The following is a 13,680-nucleotide window of genomic DNA, read 5'->3' as shown; positions in this document are numbered from 1 at the left end:
AGTTTAATTAATTAGCTGACTATAATTAATGATCAGGGTTGGGAAGTTTACTTTTTTTAAATGTAGGTTACAGATGACTAATTACCCTGTTAAAAATGTAATACGTAATGTAACTGACTATGTAACTATTTGTATTGATAATCTAATGTTAATTATGGTTCTTTTATGTTTTTTGTGAGTCACTTTGGATAAAAGCCTCTGCTAAATAACATAACCATAACATACGGTTTCATTAAACAAATAAACAAAAAGGCTAACAGTTGGTTTTGCAGCGAGTCATCATAGGCTAACAGATGACATTTAGCACGTGTTACTGTAATTAGTGATTAAATCAACAATTAATGTAGGACACCTAGTTGGGCTTGCCAAAATCACGCTACAGTTTCATTAAACAAATAATCAAATATGCTAATGAAGCTAATGCTATTAGCATTAGCTTTTGCCGAAAGCTATAGCTAACAAATAATTGTTTTTAGTGCCTTTAATACTGTTAGAAGCTATCATAAGCTAACAGATGTTTGTTTGTATTGCCTTAAGACTATCATAGTTAATGTTAACTAATCACACTTCATTTCAAGACACCGGAATTGTTATTAATGTTAAACAAATAAAACTTTAAAAGCACTTCACACTACTCACACTCTCTGCGTTGTCGTTCATATTCATGTCTCCTGCTCACTAGGTGGCGATGTTGCAAAACAACTAGGGTCCTGAGAGTGCATGCGGTCCTGAGAGTGCATGCGGTCCTGAGAGTGCACCCTCCTCCGAGGCTGCAGCTTCATACTACTCCAGAAACTGGCTGGAAAGCGGGCACTAAGCGCATGCCTGTTACCATCTCACTGTAGGTCACCAATGTAATGTTTGTAGATCCCTTTATTACATTTATCCTCGCCATCCATAGTCTCTAAATAACTTATTTCACATAGATATGATATTTAGGCTCGCTGGTCTCATCGTACAACGGCAATGAAAAAAGCAGGCAAAAACTTTGCTGGCATTGATCCGGACCAGTGACCTTGTATAAAGTTCACAACTGGACCTTTAATAAAAAGGTTTGAGTACCCCTGGGCTAGAGCTTGTACTGGCATATGATTTGATTGGCTGACGCTTCCGTCGAAGCTTCAAAAGTTGAACATTGCTCAACTTTTGAAGCGAGCAACGCGAGCAAAGCGAAGCGACGCTCCCACAATGCAGTTCGGCAAAGTGTGACGTCACCCCATTCAAAGTGAATGGGCAGAAGCGTTGAAGCTTCAACGCACGCCGCCGTGTGGACGGTCCGTAAAAAGGTCAAATTTCACTTGTTTTGCATCAATCTTGATACAGGGTACTTATTATATGTTATAGTTTGGATTCCTAAAGCTTTTAGTCTACTATCCCATCATTCAAGGGTGGTTTTCACTATAAGTAATGTTGTTTTTTTGGACGGACACTATAATTTACATATTTTTACTATGTTCAATCTGAATTTACTTTAAAATAAAAACATCTATATTGATTCTGACTTTTCTACATCCAACTCACAAGTGAATCATTGCTTTGAAAAAAAATATTATTAATGTACCCCTTTTAGAAGTGAAGATATAGTCAACATTTCCTTTTCGAGCCTGAGACCTGAAAAACAGGCTTGGGGCTTATTAGTGAACCATCACTGAATATCTATCAACACATGACTGTCAGTGGTAAAAAGAATAAAAGACACGGCTCTGCTGTTTTGCTTGGAGTGCACAGTCCTGTGTGTTCAAGGCAGTTCTTATGTTTGCTCTAAGATTCAGATCATATGTGATCAACTCAATGCAGCAGTACATGACTGCTTTGCCTTATCTTGATACAAGTGAAGGACAAATACGCAAAAGAAGCCATACCATTGATTAGGGAGTCACTTCTTTCTGTTTTGTTATTTTTATCTCCTCCCAGTATTCAAACATGTTAATGAGTCACTCAGGTAAGGCCGCCCTTTGGTGTCATACAGGAGGTGCCAGGGGAAGATAAAGACGTGAGAGAGGGAGACACCACAGGACATAGAGAGAGGATGACGAAATAATGAGGGTGTGTATGCGTGTCTCTGTGTGTGTGTGAGAGAGAGAGAGAGAGAGACGCACACCAGCACCATTAGACACCTGTTAGTGCAGGTGGAGGGAGTGACTGCTGGATATCTGACCCTGGATGTTTCACTGGAGGGCTTCTCTTTAACTCTTAGGATAGTTTTCTCTTACCTTTTTATATACCAAGTCGTTGTAAATCTGTGTTTTTTTAATACTTTGTTTTTGGACATAGCTAACCTTTAATCTTAAGATTTAGTCTTGCATTTTCCACCAGTGGATTTAGTCAAGGACATTTTTCATCAGAGATCTTCATTTTGAGCCTTAGTTCTTAGGGAGTTTGTTGTTGGTGTGGCTGTTTCCAAGAAGCCGATCATCTAATAAGCTGCGTGATCATGGCAGACTTCCCTTCCAAAGTTACTACGGAAACCAGCTCCACCCCAACCCAGAGCTCTCAGCAGGGTGGCAACAGCCTCCGAGGGTTGACTGCCAGCGTCACCAATATCATGGACATGTCCTTTATCCGGAGCATCCCGGCAATCCTCATGATGGTGGAAATAGTATGTAACAGATACCAAGCTCTTCTGTCTTTACTCTATTCAACTCTATTCAGAAAAAACATGTTTTTTGTGTTCTATTTTGTCCAAAGTCCAGTTTGTCTATACTATTCTGTTTCATCATGGCTTAAACCAGACTGGGGATATTTTGTATTTTTCTAATTGTCAACATCCAATGAAAGGACCAAAGCCAACAATATGTAACCATATTATTCGGAATTCCTTACCCAGATTATGGCTGTCATTTATATATACATACATTTGTTTGTGATTATCTACATCTGCGGATTAACATGTGTTGCTGTAGGGAGAATTTACGCCAGCAGGATGGTTGTCACCTTAAAATGTTCATCATAATGTGTAAACATTACAACTAGAGTGTTTTTAATAGTTTTAAGATATATTTGAGGCTACAAGAAGATATATCAGACTCTGGGTATATAGACAATAGTTTATGGCATCAAATCATTGTTGGTTTTGGTCTTTTTGTGGTTTTTGTTGACAATAAAATGAAGATATCAAAATCCCCAGACTTGAACTTCTTTAACTGGTCTAGTATTTTGTTCACATGAAGTTAGTTGGAAGTATCAGTGATGTATTTGCACTAAACTGTGTCCACACAGAGGACATGTGACTGGCTGTGAGATCTGTGTCCCCTCCTGTCACACCCCTCTGACCATCCCCTATTACCTTGAACCTATAGCTTCAGTGGTACAATGTCCACATTGTATATAATGTGGCTGTTAAACATCGGTCACTTCTCCATGCTTTATGAGGAGCAAGCTTTATTGGCTTTTGATGGTTTTGTAGCAAGGCTAGTTAGCTAGTAGTCAGAAGTCATGTGCACAGTGTATTCAAAAGACTCTCTGGTAACGTTTATAAGGTGTGTCAGCTAGGAGTTTCTGCATTTCATGTGCCAAAAAACTAGTACAGGTGACATCTTAACAGACCAACAACAACCTTGGTCTTTATATGTTTCTGGTAGTGTGAAAGTTTAAACAGGACTTCCAAACACATTGTTACAATATCAATCTTAAACTAATTTGACAGCAAATGTTTAAATGAACAGGATCATTGTGTATATTATACAGCTTCAATAAAGGTATGGACTAAAGTTCATATAGTACTCGTGAATTTAGTATCTCATTTGTAAGAGTGCAACTTTCTTTCTAGTTTAAGTCTTACAGTAGTTTTTGTCTAAGTGACTGACAGTCAATAAGGAATCTTACATTCTCTATCATATCCAGCAGGGGTGACTCTTCTGTGGGGGAAATGAATTTATGAAAGTCTATGAGAGAATGAGCCATAAGTTTCAATTGATTTATTACCATAGTAAATATATTCCTAAGCAGTTTATGACCTCAAATGCTAGTTTTAAGCCTTCGTAAGTTCACCATGATGTTCATTTTGTAAATTGTGATCACATAGACAAATACAGACGATAAAGCTTGATATGCTTTCGGCGGAAGTCCTCTTTCTAGGACTTATGTGTTCAGTTCATGAAAGTTAATTTAACACTTTGGTGGCATAAAAATAGCTTGTACAGCATTAATTAAAGGTTACTTAGCTCCACCCTGTCATGTCATTTACGGTTTCTTATAGATCTTATTTTATAAATCACAAGAGTGTTACCATTTTCTGCTGGTAACATCAAAACCAGTCATTGAAAAGACATAATGTGTGTGACTAACTCCATGTAATTTCAGAAATTTGCATCAGTAATCTCTGGATTTTAAGTAGCCTGTGCGTTTTGTGTGCATGTCTTTTCCCTCGCCTTTGTTTAATACACAGGTAAAATATTGATATGGAAAACTGTTGATATAAGCGCTAAATGCCACCTTACTAAATGCCATCTTATCAAGTTTAACTGAGCCCCTTTTTTAGTAGTGTGACTGGGTGTGTCTGTTTACCTTTGTGTGTGTGTGTGTGTGTGTGTGTGTGTGTGTGTGTGTGTGTGTGTGTGTGTGTGTGTGTGTGTGTGTGTGTGTGTGTGTGTGTGTGTGTGTGTGTGTGTGTGTGTGTGTGTGTGTGTGTGTGTGTGTGTGTGTGTGTGTGTGTGTGTGTGTGTGTGTGTGTGTGTGTGTGTGTGTGTGTGTGTGTGTGTGTGGGAAATGGCCTACCAGAACAGTTATTTGAAAGGGTTTGGAAACCAAAAGGATTCGGCCTACATCCCTCTTGTTTTTTATTTTAATTTAGCCTTTATTTATACAGGTGTAAAATCGAGACACAAGGTCTCATTTTCAAGAGAGACTTGTAAAAGTTTATTGGCCCAATTTTAAATTACGTCAACATAACAAAGATAATAATTTAACAGTGGAGCAAGAGGCCAGATATTACGCGAATGTACATTCTTCATTCATGCATATGCACTAAGGGTTATATTTATACTACAGCTGGTTTCCTGTTTCGAACTCCCAGCTCCTTATGCAATATTAATAAATAATATGAATAATAAAACACATCTGCATAATATATATACTCGAACCTGTTGTAGAGCTTATGTTTATAGATGACATGAAGAGTAATAATATATAGTTCTTATCCTTATCATGCAGATTTGACATTTATTTGACCTTCATCCTGAGACTGTTTCATCTTTAAGTAGCATGTTTAGTCAAGAGGTTTAGGTAATCTGCTGGTCCTGTGGTTCAGAACAGAGTTGTAAAGGTCAATACCAAAGGGCCAACTGTGTGTTTGTGCACAAGTGTGTGTGTGTGTCAGGTGTGCAAAAAGTGAAACATGATACCAGCATACATAATATACTGTCCTTTTAATGTCCTTTGTTGTGGGACAGAAGCAGCAGAGAGACACGGAGCGGTGTGTGGTTTCTGTCTGGATGTCTCTTTTATGGTGAATGTTACGCTTAAACTGAATTGCAGACAGGAATGTACTGTAAATACATTAGACCAACACTGGCATCACATGTCACTCTCTATATTTTACATGTGGTTTTGTTAAAGATTTTAATTTTTGTTAAAGAATTAAAGAACACTTATGCTTATTTGTACCAGTCCACCGCTTTGGTTCAGGTTGAAATATCTAAATAATTATAGGATGGATTTACAAGTAATGCTGTACAGATATTCATGTTCTCCACAGGATGAACCCTACTGACTTTGGCATCCTCTGACTTTTTCTTGTGTTGAGACTTTACTTTTTATAAGGTCGCAATTCTATTATATCCTATACTTTGGTTTATGACTAAATACCTTCAGAACTAAGGACTATTCCATCATCCACAGTGGTACTTCATCATGTTGATGTTAACATGCTAAACTACTTTAAGATAGTGAACATTGTGAACACTATACATGTTGAACATCGGCTTGTCAGTGCTGTCATTGTGACCAACAGCAACAATAGACTTTATTTAAAGGTCCCATGTCATGACCATTCCTACTGATCATAATTCCATTGTTGAGGTCTACTAGAATAGATTTATATTTCCAAACTCACATTGGTTTCTCATACAGCATCTCTGTATAGCATGTGTATTCACTCTCTGTCCTAAACGGCTTGTTGGACCTCCTGCCCCCCCCTCCCTGTGAGCCCACTGTGCTCTGATTGGTCAGCTCGCCCACTCTGTTCTGATGAGTCCACCACCGTTTCAGCGGAACATCAGTGATTATGTGTTACAATGGCATTAGCAACCAGAAAATGACACCAGTAATGACAAACAGATGAGAATTCTGCGTGGGGTCTGGGTGCCGTTTTGGCGGGACGTTGCGCGGGACGTTGCGCGGGACGTTGCGCGGCTCGCTGCTGCGAGGAGCGGACAGTGTGAGCTGGGTTCATTTCCTGCTTGCTGCGTGGGGTCTGCGAGACAGCGAGACATCGCGAATGGACGCGGGAAGGGGGGGGGGGGGGTGCTGAGGGGGCTGCAGCACCCCCATCTGCAAGGCTCCACTAGCACCCACCTACAGTGTAAGCACGCCGCAGTTTCGCCGCTGCGAGGCTCCACTAGCACCCCCCCCCCCCAGCGCGTCATAGTTTTGCCGCTGAGAGAGTGTGTGTGTGTGAGGAGCTCCACGGATTGGTCCGTCCATTTGGACCAATGGGTCCATTTGGGTATGGTCATGTCACTGTACCCAGGAAGAAAAAGAGAAATCTCCAACGAGTTGTTCTGGGGCAGCATAGACAGGTCTTTTCTGTGTTAAAGTTTTACTCGCTACAGGGTGTACTTTGAGGGTTTGTGACATTGCAGGCCGTTTACATGCAGAAAAACCTTCATAACACACAAGGGGACGGGTAATAACCGGAAAAGCATGACATGGGACCTTCAATCATCTTCTTTGAATCTTTATTCTTTCCACTTAGTAGTGCGAATGCTGTTTACAGCATTCCGCTATAGTTCTTCGAATCTTTATTCTTTCCACTTATTTCAGCCAATACTTTGGCTCTCAATAACTTCAGCATACCTTCAGCTACAAAAACCATTCAAATATCAAACTATTCAGCCTGTTCAGCAATCGAAGGGAAACTTTCAACTTTTCCAAAATATTTCATACTCTTTGAAATATTCAGCTTTTTAAACTCTTTTTTTAACATGGAAGTCAATGGGAGGAACCTTCAAATCCTCTTTTACCTACATCTTGCGCCAAATGCTTCTCCTTCCACATACTTTTCATTCCAACTTTAAAATGATCACAAGACCTTCAGCTATAAAACTTGTTCTTCAGATCTTTCATATCTTTTACACTTTTTGAGATATTTAACTTAGTTTGGAGCTTGGTAAAGCGGCTTTCTTCAGATTTTAACATGAGTGTGTATTGGGCAGCTCGTTAAGGCTTAGAGTGCTTTGATCTCAAAACAGAGTGGAGGACAGCTTGAAATTCGCCCAAAAATGTGTTTTAAACCTGCCATAATTCCCAAACCCTACACTCCTGAGACATAATCTTTCATGAAAAACGTAGGAAAACCTCTCCTAGGTTGGAAAATAAAAAAAATATTAAACAAAATGCCTCTTGAGGGCATGAAGAGACAAAAACTTGTCAAAGATTCCACCTAGCTCCCAATAAACTCCCATGTAAACAATTTCCGGATCTTTCTTCATTGGGGTTCCCTGATGCTCACGGTCTGGTAATTTTTTTATAGGAGCCATAGTTTTTGAACAGGTGGCAAAATTGTCAGATATAATCCTCAATGCATTCGTAATGGGACTCAGTTCTGCAGTTGGTAACTATGGTATTGCTGGGCAGATTGGGGCCACACACCTGAGTGACATCATCTAATCAGAGCAGACACGCCCACAGACAGACTGGTACATGCACACACACACACACACAGACAGACACACACACACACACACACACACACACACACACACACACACACACACACACACACACACACACACACACACACACACACACACACACACACACACAGGTAAACAGACACACCCAGTCACACTACTAAAAAAGGGGCTCAGTTAAACTTGATAAGATGGCATTTAGTAAGGTGGCATTTAGCGATTATATCAACAGTTTTCCATATCAATATTTTGTATTAAACAAAGGCGAAGGAAAAGACATGCACACAAAACACACAAACACACAGCCAACTTACGAAGGCTTAAAACTAGCATTTGAGGTCATAAACTGCTTAGGAATATATTTACTATGGTAATAAATAAATTGAAACGTATGGCTCATTCTCTCATAGACTTTCATAAATTAATTTCCCCCACAGAAGAGTCACCCCTGCTGGATATGATAGAGAATGTAAGATTCCTTATTGACACACACACACACACACACACACACACACACACACACACACACACACACACACACACACACACACACACACACACACACACACACACACACACACACACACACACACACACACACACACACACACACACACACACATTTGACCAAAAACAGCTACCGTTTTTAAACTATAGTTAAGAGGTGTATTTCTCATTCAGAACGATGGAAAGGCTCTCCTTTCACATCTCCATTTTTTATTCTTTTATCATTTCCACCTGCAGTCTAACTGGAGGGATGTTGCACACTAGCATCCCATAATTGCACAAAGCACATCTGCTGGTTTCATTTTGTGCAAGCATTCAAATATTTTGAAATTAACAGAATCCCTGTGCTTATGTGCACATCAATGTGTCAATCAATGTGTCTCAACAATGTGCACATGAACAATGGGGGATGTGTTATTTGACAACAGTCTGATGCTTGCACAAAACTTAAACCAGCAGGTCTGCCTTGTGTAATAATTGTATGACAGTGTGCATGGAAACAATGAGACACTATTTAGACATAGATTTTGAACTGACTGTGCAGCGGCTCCAAGCAATATCTTTATAATCATTTTATAAAAGATCAAATATCCTTGTAGTGTGACTTAATATAGACTTAACATACAGTTTTGCTTTATTAAGCTGAAAAGCTGTTACCATGCATTGTTCACAACGGTCCGGAATAGGGCAAAGGGTATCCACTAATTTTCGTCGGGTGTTAATGGATTATAAAACCAAAGAAAGTGAATGTTGGACTAACATTCGCCAAATGGTGAGCAATACAACTATAAAAAAGGACCCGTAAACGGGGTAACTGTTTGCTAACATGTCAGCCACATCAACATAATAAGCTCATGTGTTTTCAGCCTATTGTGCGTGGGTCAAAACTGATCAATGCAAACTTAAAAGACTAACTTTTGAATGCCCAAAAATACTGAACCGTTAAATCAATTCTGGCTGTTCACCACGCAACTAAGAATACCCAGGTAGTGTTATTTATTAATCTAGATTGTTTGGGCCAGAGTTACATAGTGTTAACTTAAATATAATGGAACTAGATGGCACTTGGCTTGTTTTGAGGAAAAATACATTTGAACTCAACAGCACTGTCTCTTTCCAGGACTCATGACCCGGTCACTAAAGATAATAAATAGCTGGTTTTGAGCAGTTTCATCTAGGAACTATATTATTTTTACCAAATAACACCCTCTTACAAAATGAGTGATATAAGGCATTCATTTCTGAATTTGGGCTGAACTGTCCCTTTAAGAGTGTTTTTTGCACCAAACAAAGACTCAATAATTCCCCTACTGCCAGTTTGGAGAAAAGGGACCATTTTAATGAACTCACAAACAATTGAATATAATTGAAAGAATGCAAAGCTATGGTACATCACTAAGCATAGTTGTATGTTGTTAGTATACACAGTATATTAACCTCTCTCTCACCTCTCTAGTGTCTGGGCCTTATCCATTGGGCGTTGATAGCCAGTGCCCCCTACACAGCGATTCCAGCGTACGGCTGGGTGATGTTTGTGGCAGTCACTCTGTGGATCCTCACCACCATCCTCTTCCTCATGATCCTGTTCAGCGCCCAGCAGAAAATCACCTTTATCCCTTGGCCCCTGACGGTAGGAAGGAAGGGACTATGGGAGGGGAGGAGGCCAGGAGGAATATAAAGAAACGTTTTTCAGACTTGTTTGGCTTGCTTTCAAAACATTTAACATAATGGATTAATAATAATTTAAGTTTGACTAAAAGACGTTCTTGGTTATTATTGGTGAGGAGTTTAGTGTAAAGAAATTCCATCCACTTCAACAGCAAGAAGAGCATAGACAGAAATCTGTCATGTGAATAACTAAAACAGTCTCCCTGTGCAAATGATATTAGTTGGGTTGGGGGATTTGGTCATTAAATGTATTAAAGGAACCCTATTATGCTCATTTTCAGGTTATGTAATTGTATTTTTTGCCTCTACTGTGACATGTCCCCATGCTTTAATGTTCAAAAAGGTCTTTATTTTTCTCTTACTGCCTGTGCTGCAGCACCTCTTTTCACCCTCTGTCTGAAACCAAAGCCCAGTCTGCTCTGATTGGTTAGCAGGCATGCTCTGTTATGATTGGTCAATGCTAAGTGATGTCCCGCCCCTTAGTCACGTACAATGCGTTGGAGGGTTAGCTAATAGAAGTGTGAGTGTAACGCAGTGATGTCACTATGTTACGGAAGTATACAAAGGACTGCAATCAATGCGTTTCAGGTAGAGGGGGAGTGTGAGAGAAATTCCCTCTTCCCCGCTTTGGGATTTTAGCCTTTGCAGACCATTTACATGCACAAAAACCTATATAACACACTGCAGGAAAGGGAAAACGGAATAGCATAATTGTGACCCTTTAATCAATTCTTCATAAACAAGAAAAAGTCAGCATAATTTAGATTGAAGTGTCACTGTGAAGGATCATTTGAAGTTTAGTAAAATTAAGAGTTTGACTAAAAAAGTCAATGGAGGAAGAGGCAATATTTGGAACAACTCGCAAAGAAAAAGACAACAAAGAGGGGACAAAGGGGGAAACAAGGAAAGAAGCTCTGAGAGAAATGTGGCTAATTGTTCTCCTTTTTGTGCTAGGTGATGGTGTATAACGCTGCAGCCACGGTCCTCTATCTGACGGCCTTCTTGACCAACGCCTCAACTGTGCATCCCTACCGATACTCTTATTTCTACGGACATTTGGCAGCTGCTGCTGTAAGATGCCTGACACCACTGTCACTCACTTAAATATAAAGGCATGAATTAATATGCAAGAATCACTATGACATCACCCTCTGATAATTTGTCTGTAAAGGCAAATACTTCTGAAAAGAATCAATATTTTGGACAGAAAATCCAGTAGTCTTGTATTCAGTTAGTCATACAACATTGGAATGTTTTCCCTCCCTCGCTATCACTGTTTGGCTAGGAGTGATTATGTTAGCATTTGTTCTTATCAGGCTGTGGCAGGTAGGCTATACCCGAAGCTCAAGATATGACAGAGGCAGAAAGAGAAGGGTGACACGGATCACATGTCTGGAAACATGTCATGTGATACGTGTTTTAAAGAGCAGTTACCTTTGTACCCCAGCTGTCACTTGCTCCTCCCCTCTGCTGAGTTAATGTTCAATAATTAAAAAAAAGGTGGATGTAAGTCAACAGATGGAATGTGTGTGTTTGTGAGATTTAAAAAATGTCACACTAAAGATCACCAGTGTCAGAAACAGGGCCTTTTTATTGTCTCTGTTATTGGCTAAAGTCCGTGCTGGTTTACAGCTACAGTAGCATTACCAGATATGATTTCACACACACACTCTCCACCCTGGCCCCTTTGCTATCGCAGACTCCTTGCAATATAATGCCTCTGAAGCACAAGAGAAAAGATACATAAGCATGTATCATGCATAGTGGCAAATCAGGACATGGTTAATAGATTAACCATTGATCTGCTTCCTGAAGTTGTTAAAGAAGTTTAATTGTGTCTCTTTTCCCCTACTACCTCTCTGTTCAGTTCTTCGGTGCCGTAGTGACTGTGGCGTATGGAGCCAGTGCTTTCTTCTCCTATTTGGACTGGAAGGGAGATGGAGGAAATGCTGCAACCAACACAGTGCCGACCTAAAACTGAAACCTGTTGAACTGGCCGGGACACAGACTCCTTGTGAACTCTTTAAGAAACTGTAGTTAGCTATGTGGATGATCGACTGCTGAGTATAACAGCTGACTCCTGACCTTTCAATAACCTGAGTATTAATAATAAGATGAAACCTAATTCAGACTGAAGATATCGTCTGGTATTTTACTTTTCAGTCCAACTCAGTAGCGTTTAACCTTCAAATTGTGAAAAAATGTTTTGGCAGCAATGGATTATCCAACTGAACTGTACTGTATCAATACAACAAAATATTTATTTCAAGGTGATCTGATAAACTGCACTGAGGTCTGAATAGGCATCCATGAAATAATACATTCAATAATAGTATTGTAAACAAATAAATATGAGTGGTTCAAATGTAGATTATACAATGGTGTGATGGCAACATTTATTTTAATTTAAATGCCTGCTTACCAAGAGATTGATATACCATTCTTAGGTCTGTATATGAAGCTATGTTGAATACACAAATAAAGCAACCGCTTAGCTTAGCATAAAGAATGCAAACAAGGGGGAAAGCTAGCCTAGCTCTGTTCGAAGGTAACAAAATACACTCGCAGTAAAGCTCATTTTGTTATCTTTGAAAATAGCTAGGCTATCTTTTTGCCCATTTCTAGCCTTTGTGCTAAGCTATTTGGCTGCATACCTTATCTTCACACATTCATTGAGTGTAGCATCAATCTTCTCATTTAACTTTCGGCAAGAAAACATATAAGCCTATTTTTTCAAAAATGGCAAACTATCTATATATTTAAAGTAAGGTTACCCAACCATGGAAGAATGTATTTAGAACTTCAGGGCTAGTGCAGTTATTGTTGATTTAAAAGTCAAACTTGGCCACTAGATAATAAAATGACATTGGTAATGAATGATGTTAACGGCTCTAACGGTGTGTCCTTGGTTATTAATTAATGTAAAGATCCTATTGCACTATGAAGTGTAAAGTGCTTTCATCCATGTTCCTGTGGCTATAAGAGGACTAGTTCACAGTAACACACCGCTTACATTAGCACTGGGCAGCCTGACTCAACTTTGATTTTAAACATTTCTGCAGTGTGTCGCCCTAGGACTGTCATCTATCAAGAAGAACTATGAAGATACATTGAGATTGTTTGTTTAGCATTACCTGTTTACAGAGCGCGGTTGTTGTAGGTCCATGTTGGAACATGCTCGACGCTTGCATTTGCTTTCTGTGATGATCATATAAGAAATGATCTAAAATACCAAGTTATAGCAGTGCAGAAGGTTTAAAGAGTAATAGTAACGTAATGTCGTGCAGAAGTACAATTAGATTTTCTAAACAGGAAATCCAGACTCATTCATAAATTCTCCATGGACCTAGCCAAAGCACTGAAACACGAAAGTGAGTCTTTCAAGAATGTGTGTTATAAAGATGCATGGTTTCTGCGGGACATTAAGACCCTTTAATGATTCAGATATTGTTCTTCTAAGTACTCAGAGCTGTGGAAAAAAAGTGTGTAACATTTTTTTCTTTGATTTATATGAGACAGGGCTAAACTCCTGCTGTATGTGCCTTTATAAAATACGTTGTGTCATTTTGTACCAAGAATTACAATACTAGTAAAACCATTTGAGTGCTGGGGCTCAAGCATGCACTTGATGAAATAAAAACACATGAAATTCAAT

At 39.3% G+C, this 13,680-nt stretch overlaps 1 protein-coding gene across 1 annotated transcript; it reads left to right on the top strand.

Moving 5' to 3' along the window:
• The first annotated feature begins 2,039 nt into the window (after nucleotides 1-2,039).
• Nucleotides 2,040-13,679, top strand: pllp (plasmolipin). Its single transcript, XM_034141722.1, has 4 exons — nucleotides 2,040-2,599; nucleotides 9,814-9,987; nucleotides 10,980-11,096; nucleotides 11,893-13,679. Exons 1-4 carry the CDS (start codon nucleotides 2,435-2,437, stop codon nucleotides 11,998-12,000), a joined length of 564 nt encoding a protein of 187 aa, XP_033997613.1. The 5' UTR covers nucleotides 2,040-2,434; the 3' UTR covers nucleotides 12,001-13,679.
• The last annotated feature ends 1 nt before the right edge of the window (nucleotide 13,680 follows it).

This window comes from Trematomus bernacchii, unplaced genomic scaffold (assembly GCF_902827165.1).
Source record: "Trematomus bernacchii unplaced genomic scaffold, fTreBer1.1, whole genome shotgun sequence".
In the NCBI taxonomy this organism is placed as follows: Eukaryota; Metazoa; Chordata; class Actinopteri; order Perciformes; family Nototheniidae; genus Trematomus; species Trematomus bernacchii.
Note: the sequence above shows the minus strand (reverse complement) of the source record. Positions and strands in the feature narration are given on the sequence as shown.

Bases quoted from the DNA above. Each gene is read 5' to 3' on its own strand.
- pllp (XM_034141722.1), top strand. From the start codon at position 2,435: ATGGCAGACTTCCCTTCCAAAGTTACTACGGAAACCAGCTCCACCCCA. The intron at 2,600-9,813 runs GTATGTAACAGA...TCACCTCTCTAG, and splicing joins TCCTCATGATGGTGGAAATA to TGTCTGGGCCTTATCCATTG. The intron at 9,988-10,979 runs GTAGGAAGGAAG...TTTTTGTGCTAG, and splicing joins TTATCCCTTGGCCCCTGACG to GTGATGGTGTATAACGCTGC.